We start from the raw sequence: 17,324 nt of genomic DNA on the forward strand, positions 1-17,324 counted from the left end.
TGGCTTTAATAAATTCTCTGCAGACAAGCAAAGTATATTATGGATAGTACATTCTCTCCCACCAAAGAACATTAAAAGAATCTTCTCTAATAGACAACGTTTTCACCCTTGATAGCATTAAAATCTTCATTCAGATCACCTTATACTAGTAGTCCTTTCTTTCCTTATAACCTCCTTTTGTAAAATGAGAAAAGCTCAAATTCCTGAGTGCAAGTATAAGGAATTATCTTCTAATGTAAAAGTCACAAGTTGACTTACACCAGAGCAATGAGATTGGAATACAAATAAGACAGTAACCTGAGGATTCTTGATGTCACTTTTTTTTTACATCCTTCCCGTTCTTTCCCAATAGGATATTTTACTTTTTGAGCTCAAAGGAATGGACTGCCTTCTCAGTTGAGATTATCTGAGAATATTACTCCTGGGGGAATTCTGCACCAAAAAATTAAAAATTCTGCACACAATATTTTAAAATTTTGCAAAATTCTGCATATTTTATTTGTCAAAATAACAATATAATCACACCAGTTTCCAATTATTTTTGGTCATTTATTTAAAAATACCTGTCAGCAAGTATGCTTGTAACAATATAAGGTTTCAGAGTAGCAGCCGTGTTAGTCTGTATCCGCAAAAAAAACAGGAGTACTTGTGGCACCTTAAAGACTAACAAATTTATTTTAGCATGAGCTTTCGTGAGCTAAAGCTCACTTCTTCGGATGCATAGAATGGAACATACAGACAGGAGATATTTATACATACAGAGAACATGAGATAGCTCATCTCAATTGATTAGACTCTGCCTGTTGGTATGCATACTTCCACCTTTTCATGTTCTCTGTATGTATAAATATCTCCTGTCTGTGTGTTCCATTCTATGCATCCGAAGAAGTGAGCTTTAGCTCACGAAAGCTCATGCTAAAATAAATGTGTTAGTCTTTAAGGTGCCACAAGTACTCCTGTTTTTTTTGTAACAATATAGGCAACAAATGTTTTTTGACAAATAGACTCCTTAATAGGCATATTAATACAGAACTGAGTAATAATTTGTTTAAACTACAATACGGAACTTTATTTCCTGCGCCCTCCAGAAGCAGTGCAAAGGCTTGGGGGAGTCAGGGGTAACAGAGGAGCTGAGGGAGAGGGAAGTAATGGCTGGGAAGGAGCCTGGATGTGAACTTGGAGGGTTGTTGGGTATGGGTGGGGAAAAAGTACAGAACAGGGTTTTTTGGGGGGCAGGGAGGGATTGTTAGGGAGCTTCTCCCATGCAGACTCTGGCTAACCCCTAGCCCAGGGGTAGGCAACCTATGGCATGGGTGCCAAAGGCGGCACGCGAGCTGAGTTTCAGTGGCACTCACACTGCCTAGGTCCTGGCCACCGGTCCAGGGGGCTCTGCATTTTAATTTAATTTTAAATGAAGCTTCTTAAACATTTTAAAAACCTTATTTAGTTTACATACAATAGATTAGTTATATATTATAGATTTATAGAAAGAGACCTTCTAAAAACGTTAACATGTATTACTGGCACGCAAAACCTTAAATTAGGGTGAATAAATGAAGGCTCGGCACACCACTTCTGAAAGGTTGCCAACCCCTGCCCTAGCCTCTCCCATTCAGTCAGGCACATCTGCCCCTGTCCCCGTGTGTCCTTGCACTCACAAGTGACCACAATCAAGGCAGTCATTTGAGACGACTTCCCCCAAAACACAAAGGATTTCAAATAGAAATGCATATTTTTTAAATTTGTGATAGTGCTCAGAATGTCCTTTGTGCTGTCTAAAACATAGTAACTGGTAGCAGGTGTTGCAAATCTCTTTATGCAGAAAGGGATACAGTAGACCAGCAGAGCATGACAGTTGATGGCTGAAATCCTTGTTAATTCAATGTATTTTTTTTCTTTTGTTTATATTATAAACATTTAATTATAGGGTACTTAGGTGGCTTGTTCCACAAAGACCACCAAACAGCCTTCAAATAGTGGCTGTTTTGCTACTACTATTGACCTTAGCTGGATTTGAACCAGTGATGTATCAATACCCAAATCTTGTGCAGCATTTTTCCATCAGTAGCAGAGGGGCTGTCTTTCTAAGTTGCTGGGGGTGCTTGACCCCTGCCCCAGACCCTGCCCCCACTCCAGCCCCTCCCCGAGCACATCCTGCCCCTGCTCCTCCCCCTGGCACCTCCTGCACACCACTGAACAGCTGATCTGCAGCGGGCGGGAGGTGCTGAGAGTAGGGGGAAGAGCTGATGCGGAGGCTGCCAGCGGAGGGAGGTGGGGGGGGGCTGCCGGTGGTGCTAGGCACCCACTATTTTTTTCCCCTGTGGATGCGCCAGCTCGGGAACATTCATGGAGTCAGCTCCTATGATCAGTAGCTCTCAAACTGCTTTACAAAGGAGGTCAGCATCATCATCTCCATGCATCCGATGAAGTGGGCTGTAGCCCACGAAAGCTTATGCTCAAATAAATTTGTTAGTCTCTAAGGAGCCACAAGTACTCCTGTTCTTTTTGCGGCTACAGACTAACATGGCTGCTACTCTGAAACCTATCATGTTACAAGTGATATCCAGAAAGATTAAATGACTTGCCCAATAAGCCTGTGGCAGAGCCAGGAACAGAATCCAGGTCTCCTGAGTCCCAATCCAGTTCTTAATCCATGAAGCCATACTGCCTAGTATGAAAGATTGTAATTTCCAACATTGTTCTGAGCCAGTCAGTCATCTTGACTAAAAATCTCCTATCAAGAGGATCTTTGGGCTGAATGAACATGGGCTACTGAATTATTTTTTCACCCTCAAAGTGCATCTTCCAGGTGCAGCTAAGATCATCCTTTCCTTTATATTGCTAGTCATATCTAGAATTAGCTGAATCCTGTGCCTCTGGAAAAGTAGTACTTCACTCTTTATATGTAGTTAGGTTGGTTTGTCTTTGTTTTGGCAACTCCTTTCCCCAGTTGCCTCTTACGTTCATGAAAGGAAAAGAACTTTTGATCTCAGGCAGTATATGTAAACCTTTCCACTCCTGCTGAACAAAATTTTAACAATTTATTATTCCTGTAACTTACCTGAAAACCTATCTATTTTCCTAAATCTTTGCAAATCAATTTTTACCTGGCATTGGAGTGTAGTCTTTAGGGGAGTCTTCTGCTGTAACTACATACTCTTGGCTTCTGAAATAAGAAAAAAGGAGAGAGAAAAAAACCTCAAACACATTGTTAAACAAATGGTATGTGTTCATATGAAAATCATATAACAAATCTGGTTTCTCTTCTTAGGTTCTGCCCTAAGAAAAGGTTAGTAAGAAGCCTAAAGCATAATGTATTTTTTTCTAAATATTTATGACGACTTCCTAGACCAACTGCAAAAAAGCAACAAATCTTGGTGGAAATGATTGCTGAACTTAACTTGTAATCAAAACTACACTTTTAATAATTTTTTACAATCCCAATAGCATCACTGGGATTCAAAGCTATCTTGGGAGAGAGTGTTGTCTCTTGAGAATCCATAAAAGGGGGATGGGGACAGGGACACGAGGTAGGACACTGTGAAGGCTCTTCCATCAGACTACTCCTAGAATAGAGTCAATAACTAGCAAGACATTTTTTCTTTATCTTGCCACTCTCACAACTGTCACAGAGCCTTCCAGTTCCAACATTCCATCTTTCTTGCATAAAGAATCAAAATAACACTTGAAAACAAGTGTAACAGAGAGGAACAAAATAAAACAGGTTGCTTGGGGAAGAACACAGTGTTTGGAACCACTTTCAATTACTTATATTTCTGCTGCTGGTTCTGTTTAACTCGGAAGAAATTTTGCACTGGAGCTATGCTGCCAGAAGGCTTAGGTTGCAAGACAGTAGGGAGACAGCAGTCACTGTGCAGACAACCCTGCAAAGCTACATCAAAACTACAGTAGCATTAGTGAATCTTATTGTGTTCAGGAGATTTGAGGGGTCTACCCCCCTGCTTTTGTCAGGAGGGGGGCAAACTCCACACTCCCTCACCAGAAGACGCTAGCGAAAATCTGTAAGGGGAATGCTATCTCCCCAGACCCCCTTCCACAGGCTTTCCTATAGCTAGGAATTATGTGGATTTTTGACTTTTTTCCCCGCAAAACCTCTCAAGACTGGCTTGTATACCTCAGTATAATATGAGGGGTAGAGTCTAATGTGTCTGCTGTTAGAGCACAGTACAAGCACTATCACAAGTTTTAAAATATGCATTTCCATTTGAAATCCTTTGTGTTTTGCGGGAGGTTGTCTCAAATGACTGCCTTGATGGTGGTCACTTTAGTGGACATTTCCTTTCCCACCCTTTTTCTGCCTTGTCTATTTGGACTAAGCAGTTTGGGGGCAAGGACCATCTTACTATAGGCAGGTCATCATTACAAACATTCGCCAGCATAGCTATGTCAGGTGGGGGTGCAATGAGGTGACTGATACAGCTATGCCAGTCACAAGCTCCTAGCATAGACACGGTTATGCTAACAAAGTATGCTTTTGCCGGTACAGCTAATTTCACATGAGAGCAGGAGAACAAGCTATGCAATCAAAAGCATATGTTTGCTGGTATAGCTGCATGTACACTTATAGCTATGCTGATATACAAGTTTCATTGGTTAAGGGCATGGGGGAAAAACGCCACATCCCTGACTGACAGCTGTTCTGATAAAAACACCAGTGTACATGCAGTAATGCTGATAGAAAAGTACTATTATCATTTGGGGAGGTGGTGCTCCTATACCAGCAGAAAAACTCTTTGGGTCAGTGGCCACACTAGGGAGCTATGCTGGCATAGCTATGCCAACACAAACTCTGTAGCTTAGACATGCCTAGAAATGCTTTGCCCATAAAATATATTAATATACTTATACTGGCAAAGCGCTTCTAGCATAGATATGGCCTATCTGTTTTTACAGCAGTTAGTATAGTCAGTTGCGGGTCTCTAGACGTTATTGTAATACAATAGAAGTATTTTTCCAGTGACTGCAAGAAAGCAGGGAGATGTAACTAAACCCATGCAAAGACAGGTTCACTTCGGTTTAATGCTACAGTAGGGTATGATCGATCTCTGAACAAAACTTGTTTAAGATCACATCTCAGATTTCAGAGCCACAGATGAATAAAGATGGCCATTGCTGGAGGATAGGGTAGATTCCAAGTTTTGTTATTAGAAGAGATATAGCTAAAGTTAAGGTTGTTTTGGTTAAATTAACTGTACATCTCCAAGCTTTCTAATGTTTGGGTGTGATCTTTAAACAAAAAAATTCAGCCTAAGCTTTACTGTTATTCTGGAGAAACTATAGTATTCTTATTTTTTTCCTTTAAGTCACTGATGAACGTTTACTATTTTAATTTAACGTTAAGGGTTTTTTTGCCAGGAATTTATTTAGGTACCTTATAAAGTGTAAAAATTGCTTAGCAACATGAGTTTCTGTACAAGCTTGTTTTATCCCCCTCCCAGAATGTGACTCTCTAGCACAGTTCACTCCCACAATCAGTTCTCATTCTCCTCACCACCAACCCAAACCACTTGGTTCCACAAACTATACACACACACACACACACCATACAACATACACACACACTGAAACTGCTTATAACAAAAATCCATAGAGGCTGTAATGTATCCTGAAATGGCTTATAACTAAGTTTTGTCAAGTACCCCAACACTGGTCAAAGGCTCCGGTTCTCAGCATGACCAACACATCATCAATATTTGAGATCCTTATTTGAAAAAAGTATCCTAAGTGTCCACCCTGATTTGCCTTTAAGCTTTTTCAGTAAAGTTCTATGCTAGCCTATGAATTTGAACCTTCAGACAGATTGATTTCGTTCTGGCAAAATTAGACCATAGATCTGGAGGCTGCCTTTCAGCAACTCATGTCCAAATCTTAAAATTCATGGTCCATTTTGGGTCAATTTCACAGTCATAGGATTTAAAAAATCATAAATATCATGATTTCAGATATTTAAATCTGAAATTTCATGGTGTTGTAATTGTAGGGGTCCTGACCCAAAAAGGAGTTGTGGGGAGGACGCAAGGTTATTGTAGGGGGGTTTGCAATACTGCTACCCTTACTTCTGCACTGCTGCTGGCGGCGGAACTGCCAGCAGAGCTGGGTGGCCAGAGCTGCCACCAGCAGAAGAGCAGAAGGATGGCATGGAATGATATTGCCACCCTTACTTCTACACTGCTGCCTTCAGAGCTGGGTCCTTGGTCAGCAGCTGCCACTCTCTGGCTGCTCAGCTCTGAATGCAGCACAAAAGTAAGATTGGCAATACTGTGACCCCCTTAAAATAACCTTGTGACTCCGCTGCAACTCCCTTTTGGGTCAGGACCCCAATTTGAGAAACGCTGGTCTCCCCTGTGAAATCTGCATAGTATAGGGTAAAAGCACAAAAGATCAGATTTCATGGGGAGAGACCAGATTTCACAGTCAGTAAAGCATTTTTTATGGCCATGAATTTGGTAGGGCCTACTTAAAACCAATGCACTAAAAGTAAAGGAGTATACTGGTAGTGAAGAATTTTAAATAACGAGCTGGGACACTAAGATTTCACAGCTTAGAGCTAGGTTTAAAGGAAAAAGCAGTTATATCAGGGGTCTCAAACTCAAGATGACCATGAGAACCACATGAGGACTAGTACATTGGCCTGAGAGCCACATTACTGACAGCCCCCCACCGCTGCCCTGATCCCCGGCCCCACTCAACCCCTTCCATGAGGCCATGCCCCTGCCCTGCCTCTTCCCACCCCTTCACTGCCCCCATTCCAACCCCTTCCCCAAAATCCCCACCCCAACTCCGCCCCCTCCCTGCCCCTGTGGCAGGGGCTCAGGGCAGGGAGTTGGGGTTTGGGGTGCAGGAGGGATGAGGGGTGCAGAAGGGGGTCAGGGCAGGGGGTCAGGGTGCAGGAGAGGTGTGGCAGGGGGCTCAGGGCAGGGAGTTGGGGTGTGGGGTGCAGGAGGGGCGAGGGGTGCGGCAGGGGGTTCAGAGCAGTGGGTTGGGGTGTGGGGTGCAGGAGGGGCACGGCAGGGAGCTCAGGGCAGAAAGTTGGGGTGTGGGATGCAGGAGGGGTGTGGGGTGCATCAGGGAGTTCAGGGAAGGGGGTTGGGTGCAAGGTACAGCAGGGGGCTCAGGGCAGGGGGTCAGGGCAGTGGGTCAGGGTGCAGGAGGGGAGTGGCAGGGGGTCAGGGTGCAGCAAGGGGCTCAGGGCAGGGGGTTCGACTGCAGGAGGGGCTCAGGGGGTGGGCTCTGGCCTGCCCCCCCCCAGGGGCAGGGCAGGCTCCCTGCCTGTCTGCCCTGCCCCTGCGCTGCTCCTGGAAGAGGCTGGACGTGGGGGAGGAGAGGCGCAGGGGTGTGTGTTGCTGTTGCTTCAGGCACCACCCCCAGCATCTCCCATTGGCCGGGAACGGGCCAGAGCCGCTCTAGGTAAACACTGGAGGGAGGGTGGGGGGGCTGCAAGGAACTTGCGGGCCGCAGAAAATAACATGCGGCCCACGGGCCGCGTGTTTGAGACCCCTGAGTTAGATAGGACATCTATAAAATTACAATATTGTATTTAAAGATTTGCAAGTTTGCAGAAGTTATGTTTGTACCTTATATTGTCATTTGAGTTTTAGAATCAAGTGATTATGAAAACAAGAGTATTCAAATGATTATTTAAAGAAGAGCGTTTAAAAAATTTCTCAGAAGCCTTACAACCAAGATTTAAATTTGGTAAAATTCTGCAGACTAGATCAAGGTCCAAACGAAAGCACAGTTTTGTTACAAAGAATTTTTTTCTTCTGAAAACAGTGGAATTATAATCATGCTGGCACACAGAGCCTTTTTGGAATGGACAAAGTGGACTAGACCCAAATAAGAAACTGGCAATAATTCTGAGTGAAAGTTCTTTTCTCTTCCTACAAATAAAGTTATCTTTCTACAAATAAAATAATGTAATTTATTTCTCATCTCTCTGCTTTCAATGAAAGGGGCAGAGTTAGCATTCTTTTTTCAGGCAAGAGGAAAAACTATACTGATTTGTTGACCACTTCTCAAGGCAACAAAATGGTACAGGCCACAGTATACTGCTCAATAGATGGCATCTTGTTGTCACACAAAGATGTTAAATTAAATTTTACCATTATATTAGGCTAAACCTGAAACACACCAAGAGAAAAAGTCTTTGAATTCAGATTTGATTTTTTTAGAATAACTTCTTTCCTAGAGCCTATGCGACCTCCATTTGTTCACCTAGAACAAAATTTACTTCAGCCTGGAATGCTTTTGAGTCTTCAGTAACTATTTGCTTGCATAGCTAACAGTGTTTGTTATTGAAGCTCAGACATAAAATAGTTGAAGGCTTTGCAGGATCAGGGCCTGAGTAAACAGAAATAACTCAAGTGTTTATACTTAAGCATGCCTGCTTGCAGGATTGAGGCCATAGTCTTAAGGGAGTAACTTTGGAGACAGCAAATGATTTTCCTCGTATTGCTACCATTTCCACAGGATATGTATATATTATACAAAAGAAAAATAAATGTAACTCATTTCACTGGTTTCTGGTCTGAAGTCCCCTGTTGACTACCAGCCATGACAAGCAGTGATTATTTTAAAAAGTGTAGGTCTGAAACACTGAAACAAGACCAATAATATATTGTTATATTTAGCAAAAGATAATACAAGTGAGAATTTGTAAGAGAGATGTACATTCCTGGGATGGAAGAGTTGCTGAACAGAATCCAGCAATAGGTAGGCATTGAGTGGAAACCAAGGAAACCCCCACCCAAAGCCATTGAGGCCAAGTACACATCTAACAAAGTTACCAGGGCACACAATACACACAACAAGGCATTTTAGTCAATCATTTCATGTCTCCCTACCTACCATTTTATACATTACATTAACTGAAGGTTCTGAACGCTTACTCTCCCACCACACTTCCTCTTTTGTTGCTGCTCCACACTGCTACCAAAAATAGCAGACTCTGTAGAGACTTCAGCTCAGATGCAACTGGAATCGTAACCTGCTCTCTGAAGATTCACATAAACCCAAGCTGCTTAAATAGCTGCTCTCTTCACTTTGTTGCTCCAGGAACTGATTAATCACTTCTCTCCATGAGATCACCAACTATATCTACACTATTATTATTTCCACCCTACATTTTTCCTCCTCCCACAAAGAAATGTATCTAGCCTCCCTTCTTAAATGCAAATCCTTCACCCCTCTCTTCCACCCTCTTCTTCCAGAGGCACACACATCTATGATCCTTTCATAGATATTGCTGCTGTTACCACCAGTTATTCAAGAACTCGTTCTGCTTCCACTAAGAAAGGCATCTGTAACCCTTGTGAATAAACCATTACTGCTTTCAACTCCCCTAAAAAAGCCCCCTTTTCTCTCCTCCTCTCTCCCAAAGCATCATCCTTTGTAACCCAAACCCTTATATCCCGCTTCCGCCAAACACGTCTAGGCCTCTTCTCCCACAGTGTCTGTGCAGAACTCCCCTCATAAACACTGAGCCCCAACAGCTACCACCCAGCCCCCTCTTCTACCCCCCACAACCCCTCGTATCTTCCCTATGGGGCGTGTGTCCCAAATCCTTGGTTTATATCCTGCTTCTGCCTCCAGCCACCCCACCCCGCTCACCCCAGAACCCCCTCCCCACTTTGGCTATGATGAAAGCTGCTAAGTGATTGGCTGCGAGACTGCATCCTCTCTGTGTGGGAGGTGCTGATTGGCGGAGAGCGGCCGCGAGTGGCTGCCTCTCACTGAGTGTCTCAGGCAGTGTCAATGGCTCCTCCTGCCACGGAGCAGCTACAGTCTTGAGGATTGCGGGGCTCCTTTAAGAGAGGGTTTTTGGGGGGGGCTGGGGAGGGGGGAAGTGGAGCGAACATCCCCCATAGCGAGCGCCCGGGAGACCCAGGCGGCCCCTGTTCCTCCATAGCGAGCCGGGGAGGAGACGGCAGCAGCGGCGGGACCCGCAACTGGAGACACCCTCCCCGCCGCCGCCGTGAAGCGGCCACCCTCGGGGCTCCCCTATCCCCCCCCCCCGAAGAGGCACCGTTTGTCGGAGGATCAACCCCCCCCTCCCCTCCCGCCACCCACACGAGCCAGCAAATGAACTCGGTCCGAGCCGCCAACAGGAGACCCAGGCGAGTGTCCAGGCCGCGCCCGGTGCTGCAGCAGCAGCAGGAGAGAAACAACGCAGCCGCCGCCGGGGAACGGGGTAAGCGAGCCTGGCTGCGGCGCGGAGGGGCCCTGCCCGAGGGGAAGGGGGAGGCCGGGGTGATGCGGCCTCCCTCCCCGCGTTGCCCGGCCATGCACCGCCAGGAAAAGCCCAGGCTGCTTCACCCTTGGCTCCTGCTCAGGCCGCGCTTTGTTTGGCTTGGGCTCTGTCCCGGCTAGGGCTGCTGGGCCCTACAGCCGAGCGGCGGGGGACTCGGCTCGGCTCTTCCCCCAGTTCCGGGGAGGGTCTCGTCCCCCCCCCCCATGCGGGGGCCGCAGCTGCTCCCCTTTCTCCCCGGGGGAGCCTCTCATTGAGGTCTATGGGCGATCTGCTAGAGCTGGGAGAAGGAGGGCACAGCGACCCCCGTGATGCAGAGTGAGGGACTAGCCCCCTGGGCCGAGGGGGATCCGCTGTGCCTGGGGACATGAAGAGATAGTAACCAGGCTGCTGGAGTAACCGAGTAACTTGTGTTGACACCGTCTCCTCTTCTCCACCCCTATCGTTTAAATGGTGTCTCAGGGAGACGGCGGCAGCCGCTGCGGCTCCTCTCTCTCTGCCTCTTCCCAGTCTCCTGAGCCGCACAATGTTTGCTGCGCAGTTTGGATTCAGTGCTTTGGTTACACAGCCCCGAAGGGGGAGGGGGACCCATTACAGCGAAGCATTTCAGTGTAACACATCGGCCATTTATTTACCTCCACCTCGCAACTCTTCTCTCCCTTCACCCGATATCCCCTCACCACGTTTGTTCCTCCTGAGAAAAGCTAGTGTCAGGATCCGGGGTGGGAAACGGTAGGTGCTGACCAAATGCATCTGAACCCTGGTTATTTTGTGTGTGTATGTCAGTCCAGGGCCTAGTGCAAAAATGTTGACAATTTGAACCTAATCAGGGCAGCACCATTGTCTAAAAGGGCTGAGAATTCACCGAGATGGGATTCCGCCTCTAATGGAGACGGTAGCAGAAACGCTGGAGTCCAGGTTTTTGTTTTTGGTTTTTTTTTTTGGAGGGAGAATGGTTCCTTGATCACTTAGCTCTGTAACTGTTGCCATATTAATTAGCTGGTTTGTGTGTGTACAGTATTTTCAGGGGGTATATTTTAAAGGCGAGATGGTGGTGGGATTGAAGGAGACATTTTGCACGTCTTCTCTGGTGGATTGGATTTTAATTTTTTTATGCATTGGCTGTCACACCTCTCGCCTGATAAAGGGAACTGATCTGTGATGCTGTTTTAGATGTACAAATGTCTTTTTAAAATAAAAAAAAGGTTTCATTGTGAGCTGAATGTCTTTTGTTTCTGAGTATCTGGGATGTTGCATTAGAAGCAAGATGTATTCACAACAGAGATACATTATGTTTTGATTGCATAAAAACACTAAACTGTATAAAAATGAAGTAAAGAATTTAAGATGAAATATTTTAAATTCTCTAGTTCTCCCTTCTATTCTTTTCCTTCCTCCTTCTCTATGTCTCCACCACCACCACACACATTGGTCAGAGCTAGGAATGTTACTCAGACCAGATCGTTGTGTATATAACTAGAGGATGTGATGTCTTATGCCCAATTATGGAGTTTGTGTAAACCTTTACAAATCTTCAGTAATTATATAATTGAAATGACTTTTCTTATAAACTGATATTTAAAACATTTTTATTTCCTCCTTTTGTGTGACACTTTCATCTCCTATGTTATGCATAATGTAAGTTTTTTTTTAATTCTCCTGGGTTGATTGTTTTTAAAAACAAAATAATTTTGTAAAAGAGAAAAATTACATAGTTATAGGTAAATGGGTATGACTGTTCAACCTTAGGGTTCTGCTAATCATCTCAAACCATACTAATTTGTTAATTATATGAGCAGAAACTTTTTCAGTTAGAATGCCAGGCTGTAAATTAATTAGTCAGGTTACATATTTGAGGAGGTCTGTGTACCCTGAAATTCTTGGACTACTTATTTAATGTTGTTTACCACCTACTGATGATGAAGGAAATACACCTCTACCTCGATATAACGCTGTCCTTGGGAGCCAAAAAATCTTACCGCATTATAGGTGAAACCATGTTATATTGAACTTGCTTTGATCCACTTGAGTGCGCATCCCCGCCCCCCTGCTTTACACTGCTTTATATCCAAATTCGTGTTATATTGGGTGGCGTTATATCGAGGTAGCGGTGTAGAACAACATCAAGTTTCACTGTTTGTTGAACTTTTTTTCCCCTCTTCCACTTTGTAAGTTTGGCTTGATCCCAATCTGATTATAAATTGTTGGATGTTATGTCAGTTTTATACTAACATTTAGAGCATCTCTGCCATGCTTGTTTTTTTCGTAGAGGTGTAAGAGCCTGAACCAATGTTCATGGATGTTAACAGGAGCTTTTCCAATGGCTTTCAAGGGAGTTGGACTGGACAGTATTGAGGATAGTCAATAAAGTAAATAAAATATTACAATATATTAAGGGATTAGAGAAATGTCATTAAATAAATCAGTGGTGTATTTTCATTTTTATTACTACCTTCAGTTTTGGTCATCATCTGAATAAAAGTAATAGAGAAGTGAGCGATGTAAAATTATTAGTAAAAGGCTTTCATCTGAAAAGAAAGATATATAATACTGGGATCTAGTTTAGAAAGAAGAGGAGCAAATGTGATAATGTATAAAATAATGAATGGTATTTATTTGTCTTATGCCTTACCTAAAAGTCCCCTTGGTTCTATATTATGTACATAAAAAATAAAGTTTTTAATGCATTGTACTGTTTATCTGTACAACTTCTTATTGCTTGAGACAAATGGTGTTGTTTATATAGAGATCAGACCTTTTATATATTGATGCTTTACAGCCACAACAGCAACAACATTTAAACAAACTTGAGTAATAACTAAAGGTTATACCTCCTGCTACAGGAAATGAATGGATTACTAGGTGGAATTAAAAAGAAATCTTTCGCCCATGGTACATTATAGGGGTTTGAACTACAAGGGGTTTGCCAATGCTTCGCTGTGTGACTTGACACAACCCAGTCATGGGCATTTGTATTCTGGTATTTCATATTTGCAGTGTAGTATCGTCATGATATCTCCACATTATAAACTATTAGATCACAGAAGCTGGTAACCAGTGGGTTCTTTTGTTTGCAATGTGAAAAGGACATAATCATAAGCAAATGCAAATAAAATAAAATAAACCTGCTCCAGCATATATAACTGTGTCATATAGCTGTGATGTGGTTAAGGCTATGGTGTAGTTGAGTCCTTTCATCTTCCTCTGAAACATGTGGGACAGACTTCTTTCAGAGACAGGATACTGGACTAGATGGACTTTTTGTTCCATGCTTAAATATTCCCACATTTCCTGTGTAGTACCATTGTTCACTAATAGAAATAATTGCTAGAATTTGTGGAAGAAAACAAGGTTAGACCATATCTAAAAATTCTTGCTCAGTACATAGCTTAAAACTGTTAGCATGAGAAATGACACAGAAGATACGTGTTTTTTCCCCTTGTTTGCAAAAAGCAGCTGTTTATATATATATATATATATATATATATATATATATATATATATATATATATTCATTCATTCTTTGTGTCCTAGTCCTGCATATGCTACTGGGTGTAATCCCATTGAAGCCCAGGGGTTATGTCCAGAACCAAGTTCTTAATGGAATTGAGGATCCTATATTGTAAACTGAAAGTATACCTTGCAAGTTTGTTTGATTTTTGATTCTACCTGTGTCTTTACCAGTGATTTCATGTTTTCTTCCAGTTAACTGATAATAATAAAAAAAGTTAAATGGTGTAGAGCCAATAACATTGGCATAACAAAAGGTGTTTGTTAAAATTGATTTTATTTTGGTGTGTTTGTGTGAACACTCTTATTTTGGAATAAAAGTGGCTAAAGTCAGTTCAGTCACTTTTATTGTGAAATAAGAGTGTCCACACACAAACTTGCACCAAAATAACTGAATCAGTTTCAGTTTGTGTATATATCAGCTCCGAGATGGCAAGAAATCAGAGAGAAATACTAGAGGTAGAAAGAAATTTAATGTTGTGTTTTCTTGTTCCTTAAAAATCACATCTGGCTAAGAAAAGGTGATATGTTTATACAGGGATCTGTATTCCTTATTCCTCTAAAGGGAAATTTTGAAAAAGTATCTTAAATAAAATAAGTGAAAGTTATACACTCGGTTCTGCAGTACTGCTTTGGGCCCAAATTCTGTGTTGTGAGTTGTGGGATGCAGGGTTTGATGCCTAAGTTAGTAAAAATACTGTCATGCTGTTGTTGAAAAATCAAAGGCAAGATTGTCCATTGTCCATATCAAGACATATCCCTCATCTAGTGGCCACAAAGACATTTTCCATGATTTGAGAATAGTTGGGTCTCATGCCAACACACAGGGTTCCCAGTCTCCCTCATTTTGTGTGTGCGCGTGGTTTTATTTTTATTTTGTGTGTGTGTGTGTAATCCCAAACCTTACTTATTTTGGTTCTGGTTTACAAAAGCTTTTATTTTTCATAGTTGCTTAAATTTCCTTTTTTATATATTAAAAGAGAGAAATCTATGTATCTAAAAGGGTGTCATAAGGAGGTGGGAGAAAACTTGCTCATCTTAGCCTCTAAGGATAGAACAAGAAGCAATGGGCTTAAACTGCAGCAAGGGAGGTTTAGGTTGGACATTAGGAAAAAGTTCCTAACTGTCAGGGTGGTTAAACATTGGAATAAATTGCCTAGGGAGGTTGTGGAATCTCCATCTTTGGAGATATTTAAGAGTAGGTTAGATAAATGTCTATCAGGGATGGTCTAGACAGTATTTAGTCCTGCCATGAGGGCAGGGGACTGGACTCGATGACCTCTCGAGGTCCCTTCCAGTCCTAGAGTCTATGAATCTATGTTATATATACAGAGACAAGCAAATACATTTCTGTAACATTGCTAAATTTTGTTATGTGATTGCTTTTTATTTTACTTTTTTTAATAAGAAACAAAGCCAAATATATTTGATGTAGGAAAAATAATTCAGTAACATATGATGTATGTAGACTACACATCCACAGTAAGGGCAAAGAATAAGATATACATGTAAATAGGAAAAATATTTTGTTTTGGAATAGGTATTGTAGAGTAAAAGCGATCAAGAAAAAGTAATGTTTATTACCTGTTTGATATTGCCATTACTTAATCTTTTGACATTGTTTGTTACACTTGTCTCATAATTATTATACTTTGGCTAGTTTTTAGCTTAAAATCTCCATTGGTAGTGTGAGTGGTGTACGTAGTGGTGTAAATGTGCCTGGTGAGTTTATTACTTGCATAGATGATCGGTACATAGCTCAGACATCTTTGTTTTAGTTATTTACTGATCAGTGAAATTAGTCTCCTATGAATATCAGAGAAAACAATAAGTTAAATAACCTCTGAAACATTGCTTTCCATAGTTTTAAAATGTAGCATTTTTTTACAAAAATTTTTTAAAAGGAGACTTTTAAAATTTTGTTTTATTAGAGCAAGCTAACAAACATTAAGTGTGCAGTCTGAATATAAGTATTTTAAACTTGCCATATAGGAACCAGTTGTTACTAAATCTTACTTCTTTCTGTAGCATGGTGCTGCTGGGCTGGGGTCCCTCCGGATGGTTAACATCGGTTAATGGTAAGCCTAATGCTTACCGTTTAACCTTTTATATTCCTAATGGGGAGACTAGGATGGAAGACACACTTTTCCAGGCGTAGATTTATTATCCATCAAGTCCAACTGTTGCCTTATGAGGTATTAGCTCATATGATCTATGCTTTGATTCATATTACTGACTGCAAAGTTGATAGTTAATAAGGCTTTTATTATCCATAATTGTTATCAAAGAGGCTCCCAACTTCATTTGTCTGATCCATGCATCTGCTTTATCAGCAGAAATATAGATGAGAGGGGAGGCAGTATTTGCTCCTTGCACAAGAGGTGCCTTGCTCCAAAAACTGACTCACTTTTGTATGTCTACTGTGTGAGAGTCCCAGGATGGAAATACATTTTGAGTAGGTGGAGTATACAAACTACCATTTCAAATTTCCTGCCCAGATTGACTGAGGTCTCACCTCTGATATTGGAGTCAGCAGAGCTTGATGTCTTGGGTGACTTCAACATCTAGGGCAAGAAAAGAAGAGTGATTTCATGGTCATCATGTCTATTGTATGAGTATTCCAAGTGGCTGGTTTCATTTGCAGGGAAGGGTGTACTCTGCTCTCTAAAGTGCACGTTTTCTGGTTCTCAGCTTGGGGTGCATATGCGGGGTAGGGATGAGGATTACACTTTTGTCATCATTCATTCACTTGCAGTTTGAAGTTTGTGGCCACTTTTACTACCATTGGGGTGGAGAATGCATTTAATTGGCTTGTCTACAGAATTAATGGGCCTATGTGCATTTCAGTGCTCTCTGTGGAAGACTATATTCAGCATATGTTCCTTTCTGTTGGTTATCATGATTGTATTTTGTCCTTGGCCATTCAAACAATGGCTCTTCAATTTCTTCTTAATATGTAATCCTCATGTGTCACTGTGCTTCGTGCATGCCCTGCACCAGATGAAATGTGGCAGTTGTACCCAAAGTAGCAAAAGCTAATTTTTATGATGATAGTGCTAGTGGATAATGGAAAGGAACATCTTTCTCCTTTCACTTTTACTGTTGGTGAAGACCCAAACCATGGAATTTATTTTCAGGTGGGCAAATCTTGCTGATTTTGAGCTGCTTCTAAGTGTGGAACCTGGAGAAGACAATTTGTCTTCTGTGAGTTTTGGCAAGTTTGGATACCTGTAATGCTAAATGTACTGCCTATACTCTTTTAAAAGAAACAAAACAAAAAAAAATTAGGTTTTGCCTATAATTCATAAACTGGACTTCTCTGTTTCATGGCTGATTAAAATCTAGGTAGAGTGAGGAATTGGGTTCACTGTTGTTTGAGATTATTAGCACCTCTGTCCTAGAGAGCCAGGTGCCAGCTTCTCTTGTGTAGTGACTAGACTTTTTTGCTCAAGAAACCGTCTCTTGACATTGGTGTTCTTTACAACCAACGCCCCATCTCTGACCTTTCTCTTTCTGGACAGGTTTATTGAGAAGATTGTGGGGAGGA

The 17,324-nt window shown here is 42.2% G+C and overlaps 1 protein-coding gene across 3 annotated transcripts in view; it reads left to right on the forward strand.

Annotated features, from left to right (window-relative positions):
• Positions 1-9,776: 9,776 nt before the first annotated feature.
• The window catches only part of FBXO11 (F-box protein 11), a 196,174-nt gene continuing 188,626 nt past the window's right edge, over positions 9,777-17,324 (forward strand). For 2 of the 3 annotated variants that reach the window (XM_045011763.1, XM_045011764.1), the window contains exon 1: positions 9,777-10,210. In XM_045011763.1, coding sequence (XP_044867698.1) covers positions 10,102-10,210 — 109 coding nt within the window. In that variant the 5' untranslated portion in view covers positions 9,777-10,101. Of the gene's footprint in view, positions 10,211-10,698; positions 11,000-17,324 lie in introns of those variants that run through there. The other variant, XM_045011765.1, reaches the window with a different exon arrangement.

The sequence above is a fragment of the Mauremys mutica genome, chromosome 3 (assembly GCF_020497125.1).
Source record: "Mauremys mutica isolate MM-2020 ecotype Southern chromosome 3, ASM2049712v1, whole genome shotgun sequence".
NCBI lineage: Eukaryota > Metazoa > Chordata > Testudines > Geoemydidae > Mauremys > Mauremys mutica.